We start from the raw sequence: 27,500 nt of genomic DNA, 5'->3' as shown, positions 1-27,500 counted from the left end.
ATCCCTGGGGCTAGGACGAAGAACGGTGGGAAGTGGGAAAATATCTTGTTTTACATTTTGGGAATACTGTTCCACTATTATAGTTTAAATGTGAAAAGTGAAGCAGCTGAACCAGCTTGTTGTGGTGTGTGTGTGTGTGTGTGTGTGTGTGTGTGACCTCCAACATGGCCGCCAGAGGCTGACACAATGTACTAACAGTAAGTCGTGTTTGCTAACTGACATCATGTTAATGTAATAATGTGGGTGACGTCAGTGTGTGTGTGTGTGTGTGTGTGTGACCTCACTGTGTGTCATTCTGGATCACAGTCACGTTAACGACAACGATGTCAAATGTAAAAATGAACCTGTGAAATCCAAACCGAGCGCCTTTCCCTCTGTGTTCCTGAGCAGCCGCCCGTCATTAAACCTGATCTATAATGTTTGTGTTCTGGAACCAAACCCCTCATTCCTCTGCTGTCAGCTGTACGACAGGCCCCTTTCTTCGGCTTCCAGCGGGATTTCTGAGCCGACATTTAATCTGACATCATGGCTGCTGCTTAGCGTGTGAGGTCAGCGACGCACTTAAAGGAAGCTCATTGACCGTTCTTTGTGCCGGCCAGTGAACGCCTCATTCGGCAGCTGCTAAATGAGCTGAGCGAGCTCCGTCTGAGCTGGAGGCGATTAGCAGGCCGACCAAAACCAACAGCAGCAGTGGAAAGTCTTGTGCCGCCGGGGCCCGGGCTCGGCCCCCGTCCTCGCTCGCAGACCGGCCCCGCCGCGGCCGCACCAGCGCCAGCTCACACGGACACGGCCGCTTTGATTTTCCACGTGCAGTGAACGCACCGCTTTGGACTTTGGTGCAGAAAACTGCGGAAAATGTCTGAGAAAAAAGAAAGACTACCAAGTTTATTTTCTGTCTTTAAAATAGATTGTTGGTACAGAGGCGACGTGGATCATATTGAATGGTTTTAATGAGAACGTTAAACTTTGATATCAAACATAAAGTTTACAACAGAGAAAGCAGCTGAAACTCGCTAAGATGCAAAGTTTATCTTTTCTGTTCATATCATAATAAAATAAATACTGTGGGTTTTTCTGACAGCTGGCCTGACTAAGGAAGACACATGAAGACACTTTGGGCTCTGATCACTTCCCACGAGGCTGTGGCTTTATTTTTCACACCGATCGACAAAATGAATCATTGATCTGCAGACTGTCCACATCAGTCTGCATGTGTTTGATTACGGTCTCTGTCTGTGATCAGTCATCAGATGAATCAGCGTCTGTGCAGAGCCACAGCCACGTTTCTGCCCTCTGAGGTCACCGAGCCGCCGGGCCGCTGGATCTGTTCAGCTCCCGGTTCAACGCCGTCACCACACCTGGGCGCCCGTTCGGTATGTTTGAGATTCTTCAGAGGTCATTTTCTCCAGCTCGGTCCAGTTTGACAAAAGTCTCTGCCTGCAGTGAAATGGCTGCTATGGGGGCCAACATCATCACACAGGAATCAAATGTGGCTCATTGAATCCACAAGAGTCTCAGCTTTCCAGTCAAAGCCAACTGATGCAGCTCCAAGACTGTTTAGGCCCCAGTCTGCACACACACACCATTTTACAACAGGCCACAAGAACACATGTGGACTGCAGGCTTTGGGGCCCAAACTGCATGGGATTAGCAGAAGGTGGGCGTGTCTGCAAAGGGGAGAGAACCCATTTTCATTCACACAGCTGGAGGTCAGAGGTCAAGGGACCCTGCTGATGACCTTTACGGCCAAACAGTGAAGCGTTTATCCAATCAGGTGCAGCTACAGTGTTTGTGCGGTTACAAGTATCCAAATCTGGGAAGCAGGGCTGTGCTACCATCACCTATGAAAGACCAGACCAGGCCAGGACAAACCACACACACACACACACACACACACACACACACACACACACACACCCCGCTGGCAGCTCTCTGTCCAAACAGAGGCTCCGCTGGCTCTCAGCTCTGGCAGACAAATTTAATGCAGCACATATTTACTGTAACCTGTTTTGTGTTTTGAAGGACTTCCTCCCTCACCGTGTCCGTCCCCGATACTTTATGGAATCACACCATTCAGATTTTGGGTATTTAGAGGACTCTGATACACAGGTACCTGTATAATTTTATTTTTTTATGTGAAAGATGGAGAAAGGCTTCATCAGACTGACAGTATGAGACAACCCTTATTATGAAACAGCCCCCATTTTTCAAAACCAGCTAATTATATACACATACACACGATGAAAATCATTATATTCAACAAAAATAAATAAATAAAGCACAAACGAGGAACAGCAGACTGAGTTACAGCATCTTTTAGCTCAATCAAAATCAAATCCAGACGTTGCATTAAAAACACACATTCACCTGCCAACCCGTCGTCTGACTGGAGAGCAGCACCGAGCTGGAAACCAAGCGGACGGAGGAAACACGCAAAACACAAAAACATATAAACCTTATTTCTCCCGACATGATTTCACTGATTTTGCAAACGGAGCGACCGATCAACGGGATCCACAAAACCCTTTTCATCGACCGGGGTCGACCGGTGTGTGGCTCGCCTCAGCTCGGGCCTCGGCTCGCTCACCTGGCTCCGCTTGGGCCTCGGCTCGCTCGCCTGGCTCGGGCCTCCGCTCGGGCATCGACCGACACGCCTGGCTCGGCTCGGCTCGGGCCTCGGCTCGCTCGCCTGGCTCCGCTCGTGCCTCGGCCGACACGCCTGGCTCGGCTCGGCTCGGGCCTCAGCTTGCTCGCCTGGCTCGGCTCGGGCCTCGGCCGACACGCCTGGCTCCGCTCGGGCATCGACCGACACGCCTGGCTCGGCTCGGCTCGGGCCTCAGCTCGCTCGCCTGGCTCCGCTCGGGCCTCGGCCGACACGCCTGGCTCCGCTCGGGCCTCGGCTCGCTCGCCTGGCTCCGCTCGGGCCTCGGCTCGCTCGGGCCTCGGCCGACACGCCTGGCTCCGCTCGGGCCTCGGCTCGCTCGCCTGGCTCCGCTCGGGCCTCGGCTCGCTCGGGCCTCGGCCGACACGCCTGGCTCCGCTCGGGCCTCGGCTCGCTCGCCTGGCTCCGCTCGGGCCTCGGCTCGCTCGGGCCTCGGCCGACACGCCTGGCTCCGCTCGGGCCTCGGCTCGCTCGCCTGGCTCCGCTCGGGCCTCGGCTCGCTCGCCTGGCTCCGCTCGGGCCTCGGCTCGCTCGGGCCTCGGCCGACACGCCTGGCTCCGCTTGGGCCTCAGCTCGCTCGCCTGGCTCCGCTCGGGCCTCGGCTCGCTCGGGCCTCGGCCGACACGCCTGGCTCCGCTCGGGCCTCGGCTCGCTCGCCTGGCTCCGCTCGGGCCTCGGCTCGCTCGCCTGGCTCCGCTCGGGCCTCGGCTCGCTCGGGCCTCGGCCGACACGCCTGGCTCCGCTCGGGCCTCGGCTCGCTCGCCTGGCTCCGCTCGGGCCTCGGCTCGCTCGGGCCTCGGCCGACACGCCTGGCTCCGCTCGGGCCTCGGCCGACACGCCTGGCTCCGCTCGGGCCTCGGCCGACACGCCTGGCTCCGCTCGGGCCTCGGCTCGCTCGGGCCTCGGCCGACACGCCTGGCTCCGCTCGGGCCTCGGCTTGCTCGCCTGGCTCCGCTCGGGCCTCGGCTCGCTCGCCTGGCTCCGCTCGGGCCTCGGCTCGCTCGCCTGGCTCCGCTCGGGCCTCGGCTCGCTCGGGCCTCGGCCGACACGCCTGGCTCCGCTCGGGCCTCGGCCGACACGCCTGGCTCCGCTCGGGCCTCGGCTCGCTCGGGCCTCGGCCGACACGCCTGGCTCCGCTCGGGCCTCGGCCGACACGCCTGGCTCCGCTCGGGCCTCGGCTCGCTCGGGCCTCGGCCGACACGCCTGGCTCCGCTCGGGCCTCGGGGCCCGGCTCCGCTCGGGCCTCGGGGCTCGGCTTGCTCGCCTGGCTCCGCTCAGGCCTCGGGGCCCGGCTCCGCTCGGGCCTCGGGGCTCGGCTTGCTCGCCTGGCTCCGCTCGGGCCTCGGGGCTCGGCTCGCCCGCCTGGCTCCGCTCGGGTCTCGGCTCCGCCCTCCCTGTGAACGCTCCTGCAGCTCGGCTGATTTATGGTTATAATTACTGGCCTTCGTTAAAGGCCTCACACTCACTAATTTGATGAATAGAACTTTCAGGCCTCATCGCTCATTCAGAGTAATTTTTTTTTTTTTTTTTTACATGCTCTCTCTCTCTCTCTCTCTCTCACACACACACACACACAGACCTTCGTGTGACTGCAGTGGAAAAAAGAAGACATATAAATGAATGCAGGCCCTCTCCCTCCTGAGCGCCGCACCATGTTGCCACCCCATCCTCCATCATCCCTCCTGACAGGACGCCCCCCCCCCCAACCTAATTAAACGAGGAGCAGTAATCAGGGTGTAATTGGGAGAGAGGCGTTGCTGTGCAGTCCTGCAGAGTCACTTCCAGCTGCATGCTGGGTAAACACCAAGAGGAATGAAAAGAGTTTGGTGGTTTGAGGATCAGCGAGTGGCTCTGGTTCTGTTTACTGAGAGGGAAAACAACAACAACAACAACAACAGGAACAAACCCTCTGTGTTACGGTGGCTGCTGTCCGCCCGCCTCAGCCTCTCCGGCCGTGACTCACCAGAGGGCTGATGGGAAACAGAGGGCTGATGGGAAACAGAGCGCTGAGTGGCTGCTGGGAAGCCGAGTCACGGAGAAAACATCCAGTGAGCCAGGCTCAGAGGCCGAGGCAGAGTGAGCTCAAAATACAGACTCACACAAAACTAACCCTCTCCAACACGACCTGAGAGCCACCAGCAGTGTGTGTGTGTGTGTGTGTGTGTGTGTGTGTGTGTGTGTGTGTGTGTGTGTGGCAGAGACCCTGCCCTCTGCCTGGATCTTCTCGTTTTGCTGGAAACCTCTCAGGAAAAAGGAAATGTGGCGAGGAGAGACGCAGAGCGGACAGTGGATGTGGGTTTGGCTCTCGGCCTCTGGCGGACACCGAGGGAGAGGAGGAGGATGAAGAGCAACGCCGCACCACTGTCACCATGGTAACAGTGTGAGGGATGTCCTGCCCCTCCCTGATTACTTGAAGCGATCTGATGTGTTGTGTGCATGTTAACGTCATACATAACGTTCAGCTCTGAGAGTCCTAATGAAAAATACTGTAGCAGCTCATGTCTGCTTAGAAATGCATTATTTAGTATTTTTCATGTGGTTTAATTATAATTTAATCTCAGAATTTCTAAGATTAAAGTAATAAATTTTACAGAAAAAAAACACAGAAACATCGTTTTTGTTTTTCTTCTCTCTGTCGGCGGCTCCACCTGTGCTGCCCCCTGCTGGCCGTGTCTCAGGCCTGCAGCTGATCCCCTCAGCAGATTCTACTCTGACATGGGATTCAGGAACAAGGAGATCCTGCTGATCTGAGCCCAGAATCAGCAGATTGTTTTCTCCTGAATCGGCCCAAGTCACAGCAACGTCTCTTCAGCATCTTCTCTCCGTTCTTGTGCTATTGGATCTTAGTGCAGCTTTTGATACCATCGACCATCACATTCTATTACAGAGATTAGAGCACCTAATTGGCATTAAAGGAACAGCTTTAAACTGGTTTAAGTCCTATTTATTAGACCGACATCAGTTTGTTCATGTAAATAACGAATCCTCCTCCTGTGGAAAGGTAAAATATGGTGTTCCGCAGGGCTCTGTGCTTGGCCCTATTTTATTCATCTCGTATATGCTTCCCTTAGGTAATATTATCCGGAAATACTCTGTGAACTTCCATTGTTATGCGGACGATACTCAGTTGTACGTATCTGTAAAGCCAAATGAAACTCATCACCTAAGTAAACTTGAAGCCTGCCTTAAGGAGATAAAGGCCTGGATGGCCACCAGTTTTCTACTATTAAACTCAGAGAAAACAGAAGTTATCATGTTCGGCCCTAAATACCTTAGGGAATCAGTTTCTAATGACATAGCTACTCTGGATGACATTACTTTGGCCCCCGGCTCCACAGTAAGGAACCTCGGAGTCATTTTCGATGCGGATTTGTCCTTTACCTCCCATATTAAACAGATCTCTAAAACCGTCTTTTCTCACTTGCGTAATATCTCAAAAAGTCCGACATATCTTGTCTCAGAGTGACGCAGAAAAATTAATCCACGCCTTTGTTACCTCTAGGTTAGACTACTGTAACTCCTTATTATCAGGTTGTACCAGCAACTCGTTAAAGACTCTCCAGCTGGTCCAAAACGCTGCTGCACGTGCGCTGACTAGAACTAGGAGAAGAGATCATATTACTCCAATATTGGCCTCTTTACATTGGCTACCTGTAGAATCTAGAATAGAATTTAAAATTCTTCTCCTCAGCTATAAAGCTCTTAATGGGCAGGCACCATCTTATCTGAAAGAGCTCATAGTTCCTTATCACCCTGCCAGAGCACTGCGCTCCCAAAATGCAGGTTTATTGGTGGTTCCCAAAATCTCTAAAACTAGATCGGGAGGCAGATCCTTCCAATTCCAGGCTCCCTGTTTATGGAACAATCTTCCTATCTCAGTTCGGAGGGCAGATTCACTCTCTATCTTTAAGAGTAGACTTAAAACTTTCCTTTTTGACAAGGCTTATAGTTAGGGTCGGCCCAGGTTGCCCTGGACCAGCCCTTAGTTATGCTGCTATAGGCCTAGACTGTCGGGGGTCTTCTTCCTGTCCCCCCCATACCCCTTTTTTTTGTGCATGCTTGTTCCAGAGTCCACTGCCCCTTTGCTTTCGTTGTGCTTTGTGTGTCTTGTCTAGGTCAAACTGTCCTGCTCATCCTGGAAGGTCATCCAGCTGCAGATGAGATGGCTAGATGCTGCGTGTCACTTCCATCTAGATTACCTGTTCAGGATACCCTGATGTTTCTGCTGTTGTCTGCTGTCCCAGTTTGTCCCTATCTCCCTGTCTCTGTCTCCTTGTCTCTCTCTCTCTCCCCTCCCACCCAACCGGTAGAGGTAGATGACCGTCCACCCTGAGTCTGGTTCTACCTGCGGGTTCTTCCCGTTAAAGGGGAGTTTTACCTTGCCACTGTCGCCAAGAGCCAAGAACTCAGGAGGGAATCTGTTGGGTTTCTTGTTTCTCTACTATAATTTGTAGAGCGTGGTCTTTACCTGCTCTACCTGTAAAGCGTCATGAGATAACTTCTGTTGTGATTTGACGCTATATAAATAAAGTTTGATTGATTGATTGATGATTGAGAGTCCAGATGCTGAGTAGGAGACTGGGGTTCCGGACTCAGACCAGCAGGATTTCCTTCAGACTGGATCCCACGGGAGGAGGACAACTGGTTTTCACTGTTTTGTTTTGTTTTGTTTTCATAAATTTGTGACTTAATAATCTCAGAATTTGAGTTTTTTTTTTCTCATAAATTTACAATTTCAATCTCAGAATTTCTGACTTTTTTCTAACAAATTTGTGACTTTATAATCTCCAAATTTCCAGTTTTTTTTTTTTCCTTTACATCTAAGACTTTAATCTCAGACACCTGAGGAGTTTCTGTCTTAGAATATCACCCCACCTGATAATCTGTTTACCCTGCAATGGCCCTAATATGCACGTATATGCTAAAAAAAAAAAAAAAAAAAAAAAGGGGGGGGGGTTAAGTTATTTATGGGATGCAGAGCTGTCTTTGCTGCAGTCGACCAATCACCACACAGTAAAGGACAGAGGGGAGGGGCGAGCTCTTGTAGTGTCAGCCAATCAGAGAGGCGCTTCTCTCAGGACGACAGCAGAGCACAAACAATAAGGAACACTGACTTTACTCTGACTTGGGAAAAGGGCAGGTGAGTTTTTCAGACTCCTGGACAGGTAATGATGTCGAACTGTGAGGTCAACGTGTGCGAGAGCGTGAAACTGTACGAACGTGATGCAGGAAGGAGCTGCAAAAACCAACAAGAAAAGAAACTCATCTGGACAAGAGAGGAGGAGAATAAATAAAGTAGGAAGCGCAGGATAATCAGGGGAGCATGTGCAGACGGAAGCAGCCAAATGTGTCTGGCAGCTGAGAGGAACAGCAGAGCTCCGACAGCCCCCGACGCTTCCTCTGACGCACACACACAACCTACAGCCAGGCCTAACATTAACCACCACACACACACACACACACACCACGGCCCCGCAGGAAGTGTGAGGCTGGTGTGAGCGAGACATTCACAGAGAAGGAAACAAAAAAAAAAGGAGCAAAATCGACAACTTGGCCACAGATGAACAACTTTCATTATCTGCAACGAGAGGAAGGGTAAAAAGTAAAAAAAAAAATAAATAAATAAAAAAAACAGGACGAAAGTGCAATTAAGTGGGTTTAATTGGCTGCCCTCCCTCCCCCACGTCTCTGCAGCAAATCAGTGAGGAAATGGCTCCATGCCAAACTGCGCCATGGTAACAAAGGCGAACGCCAATCCAGATGACTGACAGGTACAGAGTGACTCGGCACGGCTCATTAAAACTGAATATTAATATCTGTCGCACGTCCACATTGGGCTCTTAACACTTTTACTTTTTCTTTCTTTCTTTTTTTTAATATTGAAATACGTCGTTAAAAAATATTTGTATGGAGTAAATTAAAACTTTGAGTGAGAGCTTCGGCGCAGAATGGCCACTAGGGGGCGTCTCTTTAGCACCTGTGCTTTCAGCAGGCAGTTAACGTTGCGTTCACTGTCAACGTGTTCAGATTGGTTCTTTATAGGTAATCATGATTAATCTGTTCATTACTTTGTTGATGAATCGTTCAGTGTGTAAAGTGTGAAAAATAAAGCCAAAGTCTGACTGGAGGTGACGTCTCCAAATGTCCTGAGTCTGACCAGCAGCAAAAAAAAAAAAAAAAAAAAAAAAAAAAAAAAAAAAAAAAGTGGCGCTTGGCCACGTAAAATACAAGTATCGACATACATGAGGACATATATCATGATATTGCACATTTTCAGTGAATTACATGAATAAATAGTTTATATTTCAACTGTTTTTATGACTTAGTTGTAAAGCACTTTGGGACCTTATGGTTATTGTAAAGGGCTATAGAAATAAACTTGATTTGAACTTGATTTAATATATATAAAAAAAAAAAAAAAAAACACACAGAGAGGCCTATTTCTCAGGACATTTTGAACTGTATCCATAAATGAAATGTACTTAATCATGTTTTTTATTTTTTTGTCCTTTTATTTGAAACCTTTGTGCAACTTTTCAATTCAACAGTAAACAAACTATAAACTCTGTAAACTACAGGTGTAATGATGGAGGGAGTCTATTAGCGATCTGTACATTCTGCCTGATGCTGGCACTTTTTTTTTTTCCCCAGGCAACAACAGTGTCCTGAATGCACCACATGGAGCGCCGCTTCAGTCAGTTACAAAACAGAGTGTGTGTGTGTGTGTGTGTGTGTGTGTGTGTGTGTCTGCTGTACAGGGATGAAGTACAGGATGATGGGAAGCGCTGTGTGGCCTTCCTCTGCTCTGTCAGGGAGCTGAGCGTCAGCTGGGAAACTAAAGAGGAAGAAACAGACGAGGCAGACTGTCTCAAATCGCGCACTTCCGTTAGTGCACTGTCTGTAAGTCCACTCAGCTGACAGTACACCGGCACAGTGCGCGAATTTTGACAGTGAAGGGTGTCTCAATTGGCGCACTTCCTGTTGTGCACTTACCGGAAATGACGATCGCCACAGTCGGCATCAGGCGAGCCCCGCAAGCCCCGCCTGATGCCGACCGGAGCCGCGGCCGGCTTTGGTTTTCGGTGGTAAAGTTCTCCAGAAGTAGACGTGTACACATCTTATCTTCAAAATAAAAGCATCACCACTGCTTCTAATGTATTAGGTTTTTATTTTTGTAAACAACCGGAAGTGACTGTACTTTGCACAACCGCTAGCTTGAGAGTTATCCGAAAACGTCGAAGCAATTTTCAAAACAGACGTTATTTGGACAAACTGACCACATATTTGGAATCTACGTAGTTACTTTCTCGCCTGAAAAAAAAAAACACTTAATAAAGTGGCATATTAACAGTCGTAAAACGAAAAGTAATCTCAGCTTTTTTAGCTAGCTCCTTCCGGTCAGCGGTGCCGTCAGGGTGAGAAGTGTCCATCGCTCCACACTCAACTTTTTGACCGTTTTGAGTGAACATCCGGGTATTTGCAGTGCACTGCATTTTGTTAGTGTTTTCAGTGTGAACGCACTTATGCACTCAAAATACTAAGTGTAAGTGCAGAAGTGCGCGATTTGAGACACCATGTGACTCAACGTCAGGACGGCTGATGGAAAATCCCCGCCCGCCCGCAGAACGTGACATGTGCGGGTCAGGTGAGCGGATCGCAGACTGGAGGCGCAGACCGACTCCAGGTGTCTTAAACAGACCCAGATCCAGACCCAGACACATGTTGGACAGCTGGTCTCAGTGATCTTATGGCTCTTTTCCACTGGTATGTACTCGACTTGACTCGACTTGCCTCGACTCGACTCGGTTTCGGTGGTCTTCCATTACAGTTGAGTCCCACCTCGCCGTGGGTGGAGTCGTCATAGCGACGCGGCGCACCGTCCAGCTCCCTCTGGATTCTTTGGGCCACCGAGCTCAGAAAAGTCTCCACCTCTTCATGTGACCGCGGTGCCGGTTTGCTCGCCATTTTCCGACTTTGCCGACTTCAGTGATGATCAGTTGCTGTTTTTTTTGTTTGTTTGTTTGTTTGTTTTTAAATGCCGGGTTTGGTTTCCGTGCAGGAGTCGCTCTCATGTGTCATCACTCCCTGTCCAATCGGCTCGACTCGGCTCGACTCAGCTCGACTCAGCTCGCCTGGAGCCCCGGCCGAGTCAGTCCTAAAATAGTACCTGGTACCAGGAACTACCACCTGATGGAAAAGCTCTCAAACCGAGTCGAGTGGAGCTGAGTAGGTGTTCGTGGAAAAGGGCCATTAGTGAAGCTGAATCACACGACGCTGTTTCACTTCAGACCCGGTCCTCAAGTCCTCAGGTCCTCAAGTCCTCAAGTCCTCAGGTCCTCAGGTCCTCAGGGAAGCCAGTCCTGAGGGTTTCTGTTCCAGCTCTGCTTCTGCACACCTGATCCAGGTAAGGCCCGTGCACCTTCATCATGCACTGTGCAGGTAGATCTGTTTCAACCAATCAGCATGAAGCCCTGACGTGGATCAGGCGTGAAAGGGTTACTTGAGGACTGGGTCGGAAACCAGTGCCTTAAAAAAAATGACTAATAAATCAACTGATGGATTATTAAGACGATGACAGTTGACTGATGCGTTCACTGACCGACTGTTTCAGTGTTACTTTGAGTATCTGTGACGTCAAACAGAAATCCGCCGTCTGCACTTCCGCCTTGAGCTCGCCCCGTTCGCCTCTTCCTGCTGCTCGGCCAATCAGCATTCAGCTCTCCATCATGAGGCGTTCAGGAGCTGAGCTACAGGGAAATCTTTGTGTTTTTGTTTTTTAAGCACTTCATTTTTTTTTTTTTTAACCTGATTTCACAAGTGCTGGATTTTACCTTTTATTTTTTTCTTCATCGACATTTTGAAAACTCTGCGTTTAGACAGCAGCAGCAGTGGTAGTTGAAGTAATAGCAGTAGAGCCAGTACACACACACACACACACACACACACACACACACACACACTCTTTTTCATGGTGGTGCAGTGGCTGAGGGAAAATACTGAGAGATGAAGATAAAGAAGAAGGGAAGCAGAGTGTGTGTGTTTGAGAGAGAGATTGTGTGTGTGTGTGTGTGTGTGTGTGTGTGTGTGTGTGTGTGTGTGTGTAAGGAGAGCAAAGAAGGATGGAGGGCCCACTTCACCTCGAGAGCGTCTCTGAATGAAAGCAGCCGCTCTTCACGGCTCTTTGAAATGGAAACGGAGTGCAGCGCTGCAGAGGAGCCCGTCTCCACTCGTCTCATTAGAGCCGCGCCGCGGGTTCGAGTCCCGCGCTCGCCGCTTACACTCACACTGCACAACACAACACACACCCTCACACCGCCCGCCCATGTGACCCAGCGTCACCGCTCAGACGCCTCAGAAAGTCTCATCCAAAACAGAGGCCACTGACCAATCAGCATGCACACGCTGCCACTGACCAATCAGCACGCACACGCCGCCACGGACCAATCAGCACGCACACGCCGCCACGGACCAATCAGCACGCACACGCCGCCACGGACCAATCAGCACGCACACGCCGCCACGGACCAATCAGCACGCACACGCCGCCACGGACCAATCAGCACGCACACGCCGCCACGGACCAATCAGGAGCCAGAATTCTGCAGAGCAAATCTAAAGAATGATAATCACATCTATCTGATCTACAACCACAGAAACTCAAACTAGCAAAACTTTACAGAGATCACTGAGGAGAGGAGAGGAGGAGAGAGGAGAGGAGGAGAGGAGGAGAGGAAGGAAAAGAGGAGGGAGGAGTGGAACTGAGGAGAGGAAGGAGGGAGGAGAGGAGGGAGGAGAGAGGAGAGAGGAGAGGAGGGAGGAGAGAGGAGAGAGGAGAGAGGAGAGGAGGGAGGAGAGAGGAGAGGAAGGAGGAGAGAGGAGAGGAAGGAGGAGAGGAGAGGAGGAGAGGAGGAGAGGAAGGAAGAGAGGAGGGAGGAGAGGAACTGAGGAGGGGAAGGAGAAGGAGGGAGGAGAGGAGGGAGGAGAGAGGAGAGGAGGGAGGAGAGGAAGGAGGAGAGGAGGGAGGAGAGGAACTGAGAAGAGGAAGGAGGATAGGATCGTGATTCAGGGCTTACGTAATATTATAGCATAATTACATATAAACAACATATAATGAGCCCTGCCAAACCCAGATTAGCCATTACAATACGTAATTCATATACCATTCATGTTTAATTCGTGTTTTTTAGGAATGCGTAATTTTAAGTCCCATTCATGTCTATGTGAAAACTTCAAGGGGCCTCAGGAAGAATGCTCAATTTTAACTGGAGGTAGGAAAGCTAATGATGCTATTCCTCCCGGGAATTTTAAGTTTTGTCAGCCTTTTTTTCCTAATTGTAGCAACAAAACTGGACACCAGGTGGCGCTGTGACAACGGAAATTAAAGTAACACAACTTTCCTGGAAGATGAAATAATAATTCTGTAGTTGCGACTGAAAAATTCCGGATCCAACTCTGACAATGAACAATTACCCTTCCTCAACGCAGAAAACTGTAATCTCTCATAAAAAATACATCAATATCCCAACAATATCCCTGGTCCAGTCAAGAGTCAGGTTGAGAGCAGAGGTTGTTCCTCTGGCTTGATCTGCCTCTGAAAAGGCAAGTTTGTCAAAGTCAGAAAAATTATGTCTTTTTGAGAGAAGAATATGTTTTTGTACATTGATGCTCCAGAATAAATATGTAATTGTACACTGAAGTTCCAAAACTTTATGTTGACGAGGGAGACCGGATCTCCAAGTCTACATGACCAAACCTCATGTCCGGTCAACAGTCAGGCCACAAGTGGTTGTTCCTGAGAGTTTCTTTGTTTCTGAAAAATCATGTCTTTTTACATGAAAAGTGCGCAATTGTACACTGAAGCTGCAGAATAATTATGTAATTGCACGCGGATGTTCAGGAACTTTTCACAGCATAGGGAGTCTGGATGTCCAGGTTCCACTCCAGTCAGATAAACACCTGGAACAGTGGCTGGTCCTGCAAGTTTCTCAGGTTCAGAAAAAAATGAAAAATTACATCATTTTGAGTTAACATTATGTGATTGCGCAGTGAAGTTCAAGAACTTTTCACTGAAGAGGGAGCCTGGATCTCCGAGTCAGCCCATCCAAACCCCAGTTCAGTCAAGAGTCAGGTTGAGAGCAGAGGTTGTTCCTCTGGCTTGATCTGCCTCTAGGCAAGCTTGTCAAAGTCAGAAAAATTATGTCTTTTTGAGAGAAGAATATGTTTTTGTACATTGATGCTCCAGAATAAATATGTAATTGTACATTGAAGTTCCAAAACTTTATGTTGACGAGGGAGACCGGATCTCCAAGTCTACATGACCAAACCTCATGTCCGGTCAACAGTCAGGCCACAAGTGGTTGTTCCTGAGAGTTTCTTTGTTTCTGAAAAATCATGTCTTTTTACATGAAAAGTGCGCAATTGTACACTGAAGCTGCAGAATAATTATGTAATTGCACGCAGATGTTCAGGAACTTTTCACAGCATAGGGAGTCTGGATGTCCAGATCTGGACGTCCAGGTTCCACTCCAGTCAGATAAACACCTGGAACAGTGGCTGGTCCTGCAAGTTTCTCAGGTTCAGAAAAAAATGAAAAATTACATCATTCTGAGTTAACATTATGTGATTGCGCAGTGAAGTTCAAGAACTTTTCACTGAAGAGGGAGCCTGGATCTCCGAGTCAGCCCATCCAAACCCCAGTTCAGTCAAGAGTCAGGTTGAGAGCAGAGGTTGTTCCTCTGGCTTGATCTGCCTCTAGGCAAGCTTGTCAAAGTCAGAAAAATTATGTCTTTTTGAGAGAAGAATATGTTTTTGTACATTGATGCTCCAGAATAAATATGTAATTGTACATTGAAGTTCCAAAACTTTATGTTGACGAGGGAGACCGGATCTCCAAGTCTACATGACCAAACATCATGTCCGGTCAACAGTCAGGCCACAAGTGGTTGTTCCTGAGAGTTTCTTTGTTTCTGAAAAATCATGTCTTTTTACATGAAAAGTGCGCAATTGTACACTGAAGCTGCAGAATAATTATGTAATTGCACGCGGATGTTCAGGAACTTTTCACAGCATAGGGAGTCTGGATGTCCAGATCTGGACATCCAGGTTCCACTCCAGTCAGATAAACACCTGAAACAGTGGCTGGTCCTGCAAGTTTCTCAGGTTCAGAAAAAAATGAAAAATTACATCATTTTGAGTTAACATTATGTGATTGCGCAGTGAAGTTCAAGAACTTTTCACTGAAGAGGGAGCCTGGATCTCCGAGTCAGCCCATCCAAACCCCAGTTCAGTCAAGAGTCAGGTTGAGAGCAGAGGTTGTTCCTCTGGCTTGATCTGCCTCTGAAAAGGCAAGTTTGTCAAAGTCAGAAAAATTATGTCTTTTTGAGAGAAGAATATGTTTTTGTACATTGATGCTCCAGAATAAATATGTAATTGTACACTGAAGTTCCAAAACTTTATGTTGACGAGGGAGACCGGATCTCCAAGTCTACATGACCAAACCTCATGTCCGGTCAACAGTCAGGCCACAAGTGGTTGTTCCTGAGAGTTTCTTTGTTTCTGAAAAATCATGTCTTTTTACATGAAAAGTGCGCAATTGTACACTGAAGCTGCAGTATAATTATGTAATTGCACGCGGATGTTCAGGAACTTTTCACAGCATAGGGAGTCTGGATGTCCAGGTTCCACTCCAGTCAGATAAACACCTGGAACAGTGGCTGGTCCTGCAAGTTTCTCAGGTTCAGAAGAAAATGAAAAATTACATCATTTTGAGTTAACATTATGTGATTGCGCAGTGAAGTTCAAGAACTTTTCACTGAAGAGGGAGCCTGGATCTCCGAGTCAGCCCATCCAAACCCCAGTTCAGTCAAGAGTCAGGTTGAGAACAGAGGTTGTTCCACTGGCTTGATCTGCCTCTAGGCAAGCTTGTCAAAGTCAGAAAAATTATGTCTTTTTGAGAGAAGAATATGTTTTTGTACATTGATGCTCCAGAATAAATATGTAATTGTACCTTGAAGTTCCAAAACTTTATGTTGACGAGGGAGACCGGATCTCCAAGTCTACATGACCAAACCTCATGTCCGGTCAACAGTCAGGCCACAAGTGGTTGTTCCTGAGAGTTTCTTTGTTTCTGAAAAATCATGTCTTTTTACATGAAAAGTGCGCAATTGGACATTGAAGCTGCAGAATAATTATGTAATTGCACACGGATGTTCAGGAACTTTTCAGGTCCAGGTTCCACTCCAGTAAAATAAATGCCTGGAACAATGGCTGTTCCGGCAAGTTTCTTAGGCTCAGAAAAAAAAAAGAAAAATTACATCATTTTGAGTTAACATTATGTGATTGTGCAGTGAAGTTCAAGAACTTTTTGCTAAAGAGGGAGCCTGGATGTCCATTTCCCCCCACCCCCCAAAAAAGAGTCAAAAACAGTAAAACACAAACAATGTTTATTTCCACTTCACTTTTGAATGGCATTCCATACCATGTAAAACAATAGGGCAGACATAATAACAAGGGTTATTGCCCAACAAGCAAGTATGATGTTGAAGGTCCGGTCCTGTGGGTCACCACAGCACTGAAAGACAGGAAAATAACGATTAGTTTATGGCAAGTTTGCATAAATATAATCTACATCACGACATTGATATATTCACTAACCCCTTGATGTATGATGACTGTGCTTGGGTGATCTCGGACCAGTGGATTGGAATGGATTGGCTCTCCAGGGTAAGGGGGTGGACCCATATGGTCACAATCCTGAAGGCAGATTTTAAAAGAAGTTTCTCATTAGAGTAAAATAATGAATCATAAAATCAATTTAAGAATACCAACTTTTAAATGATTAATTACACTCACCATGCAACGAATGCAAACGGGGCACGATGGCTGACTCATGTTGTTTTTCTGTTTACAATTCTGTTTAAGAAGAAATTTGTATTATGCAAACACACAAACATATATAACAGATATATGAAAAACTTGGTACAATGTGTATTTTTTAATGCTTCAGACGTAAATTCAAATTAAAACACTGTATTCTACCATTTGAAAACACCTTTTGAAGGCTGTAATCAGAAAAAATCAGTAATTGTTAATTTAATGTTTTGTAATTATCCTGTGTGGAAAAAAGTGACATTAAACTTGCACTTTTTAATTCTTGATACTTAATCTTAAATTAAAACACTACATTTATGCCTAGCTTTATAAGAAAGAGTTGCTTACCATTCAACGTCACTGATGAAAATGAGAAAAGTTGTGGGAGGGGACAGGTAAAACAAATCCAGCCAATCACAGCAAGATAACTTAGTTGTTTGTTCATTAAAACCCCACCCCCATCCAGCACCTATTGGTGCAAATTATGTTATGTATTTTTGCTTTCAATTAGCAGAATTTTTCAGTAATTAATAATTCAATAATATGTAATTAACCTGTATTGTAAAGTGTCAATCTTCAGTCATTTTCACTTTTGTCGAGTAATTTATACGTATTTGTTCTGTAAGATTGTGGATTTTAGATCAAAGAAGACTTGCATTGCCTGTTACAACAGAAACTTAGGCTCCTCCTCTTCTCTGATCACGATTAATCTTCAGTCATCTTAAGTTTTGTCAAGTAATTTATACGCATTTGTTCCGTATCATTGTGAATTTTAGGTCAAAGAAGACTTGCGTAATTTTCCTGACTGTCTTATGATTTACGTAATCGTGATATTAATCAAACTTAATATTACAAAATTGTTCTATTTTAACATTAAATTCTGAATGAACACTTATGTAATCTCTCTATTTGATGGCTTGATATTACATACTTTTAAGATGAGAGCAAAATTACGTAATTTTTTTCTGGACCTAAATTATAAGCATTTCGGCTGCCTAATGTGCCACTTTCCTGTTAGAACAGAAACTCGGGTTCCTCCTCTTCTCTGATCACGATTAATCTTCAGTCATTTTATGTTCTGTCAAGTAATTTATATGCATTTGTTCTGTATTATTGTGAATTTTAGGTCAAAGAAGACTTGCGTAATTTTCCTGACTGTCTTACGATTTACGTAATCGTGATATTAATCAAACTTAATATTACAAAATTGTTCTATTTTAACATTAAATTCTGAATGAACACTTATGTAATCTCTCTGTTTCATGACTTGATATTACGTACTTTTAAGATGAGAGCAAAATTACGTAATTTTTTTCTGGACCTAAATTATAAGCATTTGGCTTCGTGATGTGCCACTTTCCTGTTAGAACAGAAACTCTGGCTCCTCCTCTTCTCTGATCACGATTAATCTTCAGTCATTTTAAGTTCTGTCAAGTAATTTATATGCATTTGTTCTGTATTATTGTGAATTTTAGGTCAAAGAAGACTTGCGTAATTTTCCTGACTGTCTTACGATTTACGCAATCGTGATATTAATCAAACTTAATATTACAAAATTGTTCTATTTTAACATTAAATTCTGAATGAACACTTATGTAATCTGTCTGTTTGATGGCTTGATATTACGTACTTTTAAGATGAGAGCAAAATTACGTAATTTTTTTCTGGACCTAAATTATAAGCATTTCGGCTGCCTAATGTGCCACTTTCCTGTTAGAACAGAAACTCGGGTTCCTCCTCTTCTCTGATCACGATTAATCTTCAGTCATTTTAAGTTCTGTCAAGTAATTTATATGCATTTGTTCTGTATTATTGTGAATTTTAGGTCAAAGAAGACTTGCGTAATTTTCCTGACTGTCTTACGATTTACGCAATCGTGATATTAATCAAACTTAATATTACAAAATTGTTCTATTTTAACATTAAATTCTGAATGAACACTTATGTAATCTGTCTGTTTGATGGCTTGATATTACGTACTTTTAAGATGAGAGCAAAATTACGTAATTTTTTTCTGGACCTAAATTATAAGCATTTCGGCTGCCTAATGTGCCACTTTCCTGTTAGAACAGAAACTCGGGTTCCTCCTCTTCTCTGATCACGATTAATCTTCAGTCATTTTATGTTCTGTCAAGTAATTTATATGCATTTGTTCTGTATTATTGTGAATTTTAGGTCAAAGAAGACTTGCGTAATTTTCCTGACTGTCTTACGATTTACGTAATCGTGATATTAATCAAACTTAATATTACAAAATTGTTCTATTTTAACATTAAATTCTGAATGAACACTTATGTAATCTCTCTGTTTCATGACTTGATATTACGTACTTTTAAGATGAGAGCAAAATTACGTAATTTTTTTCTGGACCTAAATTATAAGCATTTGGCTTCGTGATGTGCCACTTTCCTGTTAGAACAGAAACTCTGGCTCCTCCTCTTCTCTGATCACGATTAATCTTCAGTCATTTTAAGTTCTGTCAAGTAATTTATATGCATTTGTTCTGTATTATTGTGAATTTTAGGTCAAAGAAGACTTGCGTAATTTTCCTGACTGTCTTACGATTTACGCAATCGTGATATTAATCAAACTTAATATTACAAAATTGTTCTATTTTAACATTAAATTCTGAATGAACACTTATGTAATCTGTCTGTTTGATGGCTTGATATTACGTACTTTTAAGATGAGAGCAAAATTACGTAATTTTTTTCTGGACCTAAATTATAAGCATTTCGGCTGCCTAATGTGCCACTTTCCTGTTAGAACAGAAACTCGGGTTCCTCCTCTTCTCTGATCACGATTAATCTTCAGTCATTTTATGTTCTGTCAAGTAATTTATATGCATTTGTTCTGTATTATTGTGAATTTTAGGTCAAAGAAGACTTGCGTAATTTTCCTGACTGTCTTACGATTTACGCAATCGTGATATTAATCAAACTTAATATTACAAAATTGTTCTATTTTAACATTAAATTCTGAATGAACACTTATGTAATCTGTCTGTTTGATGGCTTGATATTACGTACTTTTAAGATGAGAGCAAAATTACGTAATTTTTTTCTGGACCTAAATTATAAGCATTTGGCTTCGTGATGTGCCACTTTCCTGTTAGAACAGAAACTCTGGCTCCTCCTCTTCTCTGATCATGATTAATCTTCAGTCATTTTAAGTTTTGTCAAGTAATTTATATGCATTTGTTCTGTATTATTGTGAATTTTAGGTCAAAGAAGACTTGCGTAATTTTCCTGACTGTCTTACGATTTACGCAATCGTGATATTAATCAAACTTAATATTACAAAATTGTTCTATTTTAACATTAAATTCTGAATGACCACTTATGTAATCTCTCTGTTTCATGACTTAATATTACGTACTTTTAAGATGAGAGCAAAATTACGTAATTTTTTTCTGGACCTAAATTATAAGCATTTGGCTTCCTGATGTGCCACTTTCCTGTTAGAACAGAAACTCTGGCTCCTCCTCTTCTCTGATCATGATTAATCTTCAGTCATTTTAAGTTTTGTCAAGTAATTTATATGCATTTGTTGAATATTATTGTGAATTTTAGGTCAAAGAAGACTTGCGTAATTTTCCTGACTGTCTTACGATTTATGCAATCGTGATATTAATCAAACTTAATATTACAAAATTGTTCTATTTTAACATTAAATTCTGAATGAACACTTATGTAATCTGTCTGTTTGATGGCTTGATATTACGTACTTTTAAGATGAGAGCAAAATTACGTAATTTTTTTCTGGACCTAAATTATAAGCATTTCGGCTGCCTAATGTGCCACTTTCCTGTTAGAACAGAAACTCGGGTTCCTCCTCTTCTCTGATCACGATTAATCTTCAGTCATTTTAAGTTTTGTCAAGTAATTTATATGCATTTGTTCTGTATTATTGTGAATTTTAGGTCAAAGAAGACTTGCGTAATTTTCCTGACTGTCTTACGATTTACGCAATCGTGATATTAATCAAACTTAATATTACAAAATTGTTCTATTTTAACATTAAATTCTGAATGAACACTTATGTAATCTGTCTGTTTGATGGCTTGATATTACGTACTTTTAAGATGAGAGCAAAATTACGTAATTTTTTTCTGGACCTAAATTATAAGCATTTCGGCTGCCTAATGTGCCACTTTCCTGTTAGAACAGAAACTCGGGTTCCTCCTCTTCTCTGATCACGATTAATCTTCAGTCATTTTAAGTTTTGTCAAGTAATTTATATGCATTTGTTCTGTATTATTGTGAATTTTAGGTCAAAGAAGACTTGCGTAATTTTCCTGACTGTCTTACGATTTACGCAATCGTGATATTAATCAAACTTAATATTACAAAATTGTTCTATTTTAACATTAAATTCTGAATGAACACTTATGTAATCTGTCTGTTTGATGGCTTGATATTACGTACTTTAAGATGAGAGCAAAATTACGTAATTTTTTTTCTGGACCTAAATTATAAGCATTTCGGCTGCCTAATGTGCCACTTTCCTGTTAGAACAGAAACTCGGGTTCCTCCTCTTCTCTGATCACGATTAATCTTCAGTCATTTTAAGTTTTGTCAAGTAATTTATACGCATTTGTTCCGTATCATTGTGAATTTTAGGTCAAAGAACACTTGCGTAATTTTCCTGACTCTCTTACGATTTGCGTAATTGTGATATTAATCAAACTTATTATTACAAAATTGTTCTATTTTAACATTAAATTCTGATTGAACACTTATGTAATCTCTCTGTTTCATGGCTTGATATTACGTACTTTTAAGATGAGAGCAAAGTTATGTAATTTTTTTCTGGACCTAAATTATAAGCATTTCGGCTGCCTGATGTGCCACTTTCCTGTTAGAACAGAAACTTGGGTTCCTCCTCTTCTCTGATCACGATTAATCTTCAGTCATTTTAAGTTTTGTCAAGTAATTTATATGCATTTGTTCTATATCATTGTGAATTTTAGGTCAAAGAAGGCTTGCGTAACTTTCCTGACTGTCTTATGATTTACGTAATTGTGATATTAATCAAACTTATTATTACAAAATTGTTCTATTTTAACATTAAATTCTGAATGAACGGTTATGTAATCTCTCTTTTCATGGCTTGATATTACGTACTTTTAAGATGAGAGCAAAATTACGTAATTTTTTTCTGGACCTAAATTATAAGCATTTCGGCTGCCTAATGTGCCACTTTCCTGTTAGAACAGAAACTCGGGTTCCTCCTCTTCTCTGATCACGATTAATCTTCAGTCATTTTAAGTTCTGTCAAGTAATTTATATGCATTTGTTCCGTATCATTGTGAATTTTAGGTTAAAGAAGGTTTGCGTCACTTTCCTGACTGTCTTACGATTTATGTAATCGTGATATTAATCAAACTTATTATTACGAAATTGTTCTATTTTAACATTAAATTCTGAATGAACGCTTATGTAATCTCTCTGTTTCATGGCTTGATATTATGTACTTTTAAGATGAGAGCAAAATTACGTAATTTTTTTCTGGACCTAAATAAGCATTTGGCCTCCTGATGTGCCACTTTCCTGTTAGAACAGAAACTCGGGTTCCTTCCCTTCTCTGATCACAATTAATCGTCAGTCATTTTAAGTTTTGTCAAGTAATCCATACACATTCATTACATTTTAATGTGAATTTTAGGTCAAAGAAGACTCGTGTAATTTTCCTGACTGTCTTACGATTTACGTAATTGTGATTTTAATCAAACTTAATATTACAAAATTGTTTTATTTTAACATTAAATTCTGAATTAATGCTTACGTAATCTCTGGGTCCTCCCCTTCTCTGATCACAATTAATCTTAAGTCATTTTAAGTTTTTTCTGTAGTTATTTGTGTATTGTAATTGTTTTGGTTTAGCTAATATATGCATATTTGTGATTTTGTCAATCTTAGTATTAGGTCATTTTTCTTTTTGAACATTATAAATTAATAGGCCTATTTCTTTATTCTTCATGTTTTATTACTCTGTAATACGTTATTTTAAGGTTAAGGAATAATGAAAGCTTGCTTGTTTTTTTTTTTTTTTGCAAATAATGACTTCACATTTTCTTACAAAAATAAAAACAATTTTGCTCTTTAAATGCTTATTTTTATTCTTTGAACAAATTTTAAGAAAATTTAACAATATGAAATTACAAAACATAGCATAACACAGCTTTTATGTTTTGATTTTTTCTTTTTTTTTTTTCAAAACGTTTGCGGGACCACTAAATATTCTGGTCTCCAGTATTAATTTAACAATGTATCCTGAAAATACATGATAGAGAATAACAATAAATCACACTATTGTATCACACTGTATCACGAAGTATCACAAAAATTTTCCTAACAACACAAGACAAGTCAACACAGACACTGCTGTCTTCAGAGGTAGTTCAGAGGTAGCTTCATCTCTTTGTTTTTGTCATTTCACTGTAAAAGAAGGAAAAACAAAGGGAAAAATTGGATATCGGATTTTGGAATTGCAATTAATCTGTAATAATGTTCTGATAACACCATTTGTAACACATACCGCTGCAGGGTCTTGATGAGGGTCACAAAATTGCTAATGGTCATATTTTTCTGTTTGCATCTACCAAGCAGGTCTTGATTGGCTTTGAGCAAACCATTGATCTAAAAATCGAGAGCAAATTACATACATAAGAAGCATACTAAGCCATTTAAGAATAATAAAAGAATAATTCGGCAACCAACAATTGTTACCTTGGCCAGTGGGATACGGGAGCGGGAGCTCAAGAGTTCTCCAAACACTTGTTTGACTTGGTCCTTAAAGTCTTCCTCATAACACAACTTACGCCGAGTCTTGGTCTGGGAAAAGGTAAGCAGGAGGTCAACGCTTTACCACACACACACACACACACACACACACACACACACACACACACACACATACAGACACATGTGACATAAATTCTTGTGTGTACAAGCGTCGTGTGCTTGTATTTGCATGTCTGAAAGTGCATACCCCTCCAGAGCAGGGCACGATTCGTCTTGGAAGTGGTGAAAACAGCTGCAAAAATAAAGTAGATGTTTAGTTGGGTATATGTCAGTCAATTATTATTTTATCAACTTATTTATTATCAATCAATAACATGTAAGATAAACTTACCTTTGCCAACTTGTCATGATATGTTTCCTCATCACTATTGTCTTCAATGCTAGAGTCTGTTTCTTCTCCATTCCTCTCCACATTTCTTAATTCTGTGTCCAGGTGTCTTGACTGCTCTCTGTCAGGTTCTCCCTCAGTGTCTCTTTGATCATCCTTTTCATTGTTATCTTCACTTGCAGCACTTTCTTCATTTCCAGAGTTTCCTTCATTATTCTCCTCTTCACCTGTGTCTACTTGTTCCTGCTCCTGTGGTATTTTGTTCCTGCAGTATTGAGCATTGATTGCCTTCTCCATGGTTTTTCTTGTTGCCAGTGCTTCCCTGACAGAATCCTCCATCACATAGAATTTATCTGAAACCTCTTGCGAGTGGCACATCGCCTTCAGGACACGTTTCCTTTCCTTTTCAGACAGGTTCCTCTGTACATGTGTTGCCATAGATGTCCTCACATCTCCACAAGTTGGTTGGCCTGGCAGGCCACAGTCTTTCCAGGCTGTCTGGAAATAGTCATTTAACTTCTTCAGAGGGTTCCCCAGGCGAGAGAAGAAGAAGTTGGGGTTGTTAGGACTGTATCCCTCCAGCTTTGGGCGGATTGCAGCATACTGACGGAACCAGCCATACTCCTGAGGAGTCAGGGTGATTTGAGCCCTTCCATGAGTAGCCATGGTTTTGTGATGTTTCACATGTATAACATAGTTGTTCCCATCTTGCTCTGCACTGCACACCTCCTCCCGCTCCAGGTTCTCAAACACACATGGACGATGGCCTGTGAGGCAGCAGAGGTAGCCAACCATATGGCCCACCAAACTTTTCCTTAGTGTGAAAGACTCTGGATCATCCTCCAGCATTTCCAGAAGGTCTACAATCTTTCCTCTGGTACAGATGGATTTGAAGTTAAGGATTTCATCTGCTTGCATCACTCGTCCACGTTTGTCAGCCAAGACCATTTGTTGATGGACCACCAGTCCCTTCCTAACACCTTTAAGCACACAGGTAAGTCGGTCAATGAAGACATACAGATGAGACTGGCTCACTCTAAGCTCCCTGATGTCCCGTTCTTTTATGTACTGAAAAAACATGCGAACGCTTGTTATGTACTTTTTCTGGGTTGGCAGTTTGTAACCAGCCTGTGCAAGGCTTTGGCACCAATCCATTATTGTTTCTTCGTCAACATCTCCCAGTGACATGTGTTTTGTATTGATTAGATTTATGAAATGATTGATATGTTTTATGGTCTGGACAGTGTTGTCTAACTTTTTAGCATTTGGATTAGATCCCATGAAATAGGATTTAAACTTTGTGAGGACTTTGCTCAAGATTGAATCTTGTCCATCTGATGAGGAGTCTGATGCCTGTGATCCTGCATCATTCACAGAGATAGCTTTTGCAGGGGCTCTGGATGTGGATGGTGTTGCTTTAACACTGCTCTCAGATCTTCTAACAAAGGGATTTCTTCTCTTCTGTGTCATCTTTTTCCTTTTTTTCTCAGAGTCAACTTCATCCTCTGAGCTTGAGAGAATTACCACTTTTTTTGGTACTCTGGAGGTGGAGTAACTCTGTGACATCTCAGTGACAATGGTTTGAACAGTGTTCTCAAGGTGAGTAACTCTCTCAGATAGACGTATGATCTGCCTCGCCATACTGCTGTCATGTGATGTGTCTCTCTTGGCAGCCCTTTTTTTCTGTTGCTCTAACATGAATTTTGTCTGGTGGATGCGGACATTGGATGTAATTCTCTTTTTCTTCGCCAGTAAGATCTTTGCTTTTAGTTCTTCCCCTTCCAAGTGATGCATGGATTTCAAATGTTGGTCCAATCGTACAATCATCTTTCTGGAGCACATGGGGCAGTCCAGAGGACCAGCATATCGCAGGTGACCAGTTCCGATCAGGGCCTTTCTGTGCTCTGCATCGAAGATGTGGTGGACATCCTTTAGATGTTGGTTGATGTTTCGGTAGCCGACATGGCAAAGGGCACATTTCTTCATGGCTTTTGTTTGTGACGGGGAGGGATTGCTGTTCAGTGGGCTGAAGGTTTGTAAATTTAATATTTGTGACAGGTCAGTGGTAGGTAATTAGGCTACTTTGTGTTATGTGTACAAGTTTAGGTACTTACTTTTCCATTTAAAGAATTTTTGGGTCACAGTGAGAAGATCTGAAGAGATGAAATAGTGGTTGAGGGGTGTAAATGAAATCTGATACATGTATGCATGACATTTTGTATGTATCTAAACAGCAATAAATATACCAATAAAAATACATATATATTAAGGCACAGTCTAAAAAATACAGATTTTTAACAGAAAATTACGTAACATTAAATAAAACAAGCATAATGTTTATCTAACCATCGACAATTATTTGTTGCTTGTTTATAAAGTAATCATTCTTTAAAATGCATATTTTTTCTAGTTTGTACATACTTTTCTAGTTTGTTCATAATTTTTTATGTGTTCACACATGCTATACAACATAGATTATTTTTATCCCTATCTCAGAAATACAGATTTTCAATACATAATTATGCAAAATTTAACTTAATTCTTACCTTTCAAAGAAGAATGAGTCATGTGGAAGGCAACTGTCTGTAAGCAGAAAAATGTAGTAATTATTAAAGTAATGTTTTGGAATTATCCTGTATTTAGTAGTTACGTAGTCTTACTGTTAAGAAGCAGGAAAGATCATGAATTATGAGGTAAATGTCATGATGTAAATGTTTAATCTGTAATTGTTCACTATGAAAGTGTTAAACTTACGCATTTTTAATACTTCATACATTAATATCATTTAAAATAATGCATTCATAACTGTAGGGAAGAAAGGCTTACCATTCAACGTCATCGAGCGGTAAGCCGAGGAGAGGAGGAGTAGTTACGTAGTCTTACTGTTAAGAAGCAGGAAAGATCATGAATTATGAGGTAAATGTCATGATGTAAATGTTTAATCTATAACTGTTCACTATGAAAGTGTTAAACTTACGTATTTTTAATACTTCATACATAAATATCATTTAAAATAATGCATTCATAACTGTAGGGAAGAAAGGCTTACCATTCGACGTCATCGAACGGTAAGCCGAGGAGAGGAGGAGTAGTTACGTAGTCTTACTGTTAAGATGCAGGAAAGATCATGAATAATGAGGTAAATGTCATGATGTAAATGTTTAATCTGTAATTGTTCACTATGAAAGTGTTAAACTTACATATTTTTTATACTTCATACATAAGTGTAGGGAAGAAAGGCTTACCATTCGACGTCATCGATGAAAGTAAAGCAAACTTGTGGGAGGGAACAGGTAAGACACATCCAGCCAATCACGCAAAGTGCCTGGATTGCCTCATCACTTAATCCCGCCCATTTTGGCGCAAAATATGTCACATATTCTTACTTTCAGTGAGCAGAATAATTCAGTATTTATAAATTAAATGTTCTGTAATAATCCTGTATCCGAAAGTGACCCAAAAAAAACAAAACAAAAAAACTTTATTTGAACTTATATAAAAGAGACATACACACATCATAGAACAATTACTTATATTTCCATTGAAAGTTCAGTAAGTATTAATCAAATGTTCTGTAATTAACCTGTATCACAAAGTGACACTTAAAAATATTTATCGACTCAATATTAAAAACAGATTTTCGGATCTCAAATTTTATGGTGGAGCGTGATTGCCCCCAGGAGTATTTTTGGTGAATTACACACGCAAAAAAGAATTAAATTAAAATTGCGCATTAAGAAATTTAGGGGTAGGAGCCAACAGAAAAATTCTGCGCGGTCCTATTATGGGAGAGGAACTGAGGAGGTGAAGGAGAAGGAGAGAGGAGAGGAGAGGA

At 42.7% G+C, this 27,500-nt stretch overlaps 2 protein-coding genes and 1 long non-coding RNA gene across 5 annotated transcripts in view; all 3 read right to left on the bottom strand.

The window, feature by feature from the left end:
• Nucleotides 1-27,500, bottom strand: part of LOC115355727 (AT-rich interactive domain-containing protein 1B-like) — a 99,164-nt gene that overhangs the window by 36,538 nt on the left and 35,126 nt on the right.
• LOC115355729 (uncharacterized) lies at nucleotides 16,088-17,090 on the bottom strand. Of its 2 annotated transcripts, XR_003927903.1 has the most exons (3): nucleotides 16,514-17,090; nucleotides 16,316-16,414; nucleotides 16,088-16,232 (listed from the first exon to the last, which is right to left on the bottom strand). It is a non-coding gene; the product is annotated as an uncharacterized LOC115355729 (long non-coding RNA). The 2 variants fall into 2 exon arrangements; XR_003927902.1 differs by having other exon boundaries at nucleotides 16,088-16,414.
• On the bottom strand, nucleotides 22,635-27,108 carry LOC115355728 (uncharacterized). Of its 2 annotated transcripts, XM_030046591.1 has the most exons (9): nucleotides 26,715-27,108; nucleotides 26,492-26,547; nucleotides 26,212-26,248; nucleotides 25,780-25,818; nucleotides 23,669-25,691; nucleotides 23,525-23,569; nucleotides 23,263-23,367; nucleotides 23,072-23,172; nucleotides 22,635-22,971 (listed from the first exon to the last, which is right to left on the bottom strand). In XM_030046591.1, the coding sequence occupies exons 4-9, from the start codon at nucleotides 25,785-25,787 to the stop codon at nucleotides 22,947-22,949; spliced, it is 2,307 nt and encodes a 768-aa protein (XP_029902451.1). In that variant the 5' UTR covers nucleotides 25,788-25,818; nucleotides 26,212-26,248; nucleotides 26,492-26,547; nucleotides 26,715-27,108; the 3' UTR covers nucleotides 22,635-22,946. The 2 variants fall into 2 exon arrangements, with proteins under 2 accessions (XP_029902451.1, XP_029902452.1); XM_030046592.1 differs by lacking the exon at nucleotides 26,492-26,547 and having other exon boundaries at nucleotides 26,911-27,108.

The sequence above is a fragment of the Myripristis murdjan genome, chromosome 24 (assembly GCF_902150065.1).
Source record: "Myripristis murdjan chromosome 24, fMyrMur1.1, whole genome shotgun sequence".
Classification (NCBI taxonomy): domain Eukaryota; kingdom Metazoa; phylum Chordata; class Actinopteri; order Holocentriformes; family Holocentridae; genus Myripristis; species Myripristis murdjan.
This window is presented reverse-complemented; position numbering and strand designations above follow the sequence as displayed.

Excerpts from the sequence above, each read along its gene's own strand:
- LOC115355728 (XM_030046591.1), bottom strand. Across the intron at positions 23,570-23,668 it reads ATCATGACAAGTTGGCAAAG|CTGTTTTCACCACTTCCAAG; the intron begins GTAAGTTTATCT and ends TTATTTTTGCAG. Across the intron at positions 23,173-23,262 it reads CCCGTATCCCACTGGCCAAG|ATCAATGGTTTGCTCAAAGC; the intron begins GTAACAATTGTT and ends CTCGATTTTTAG.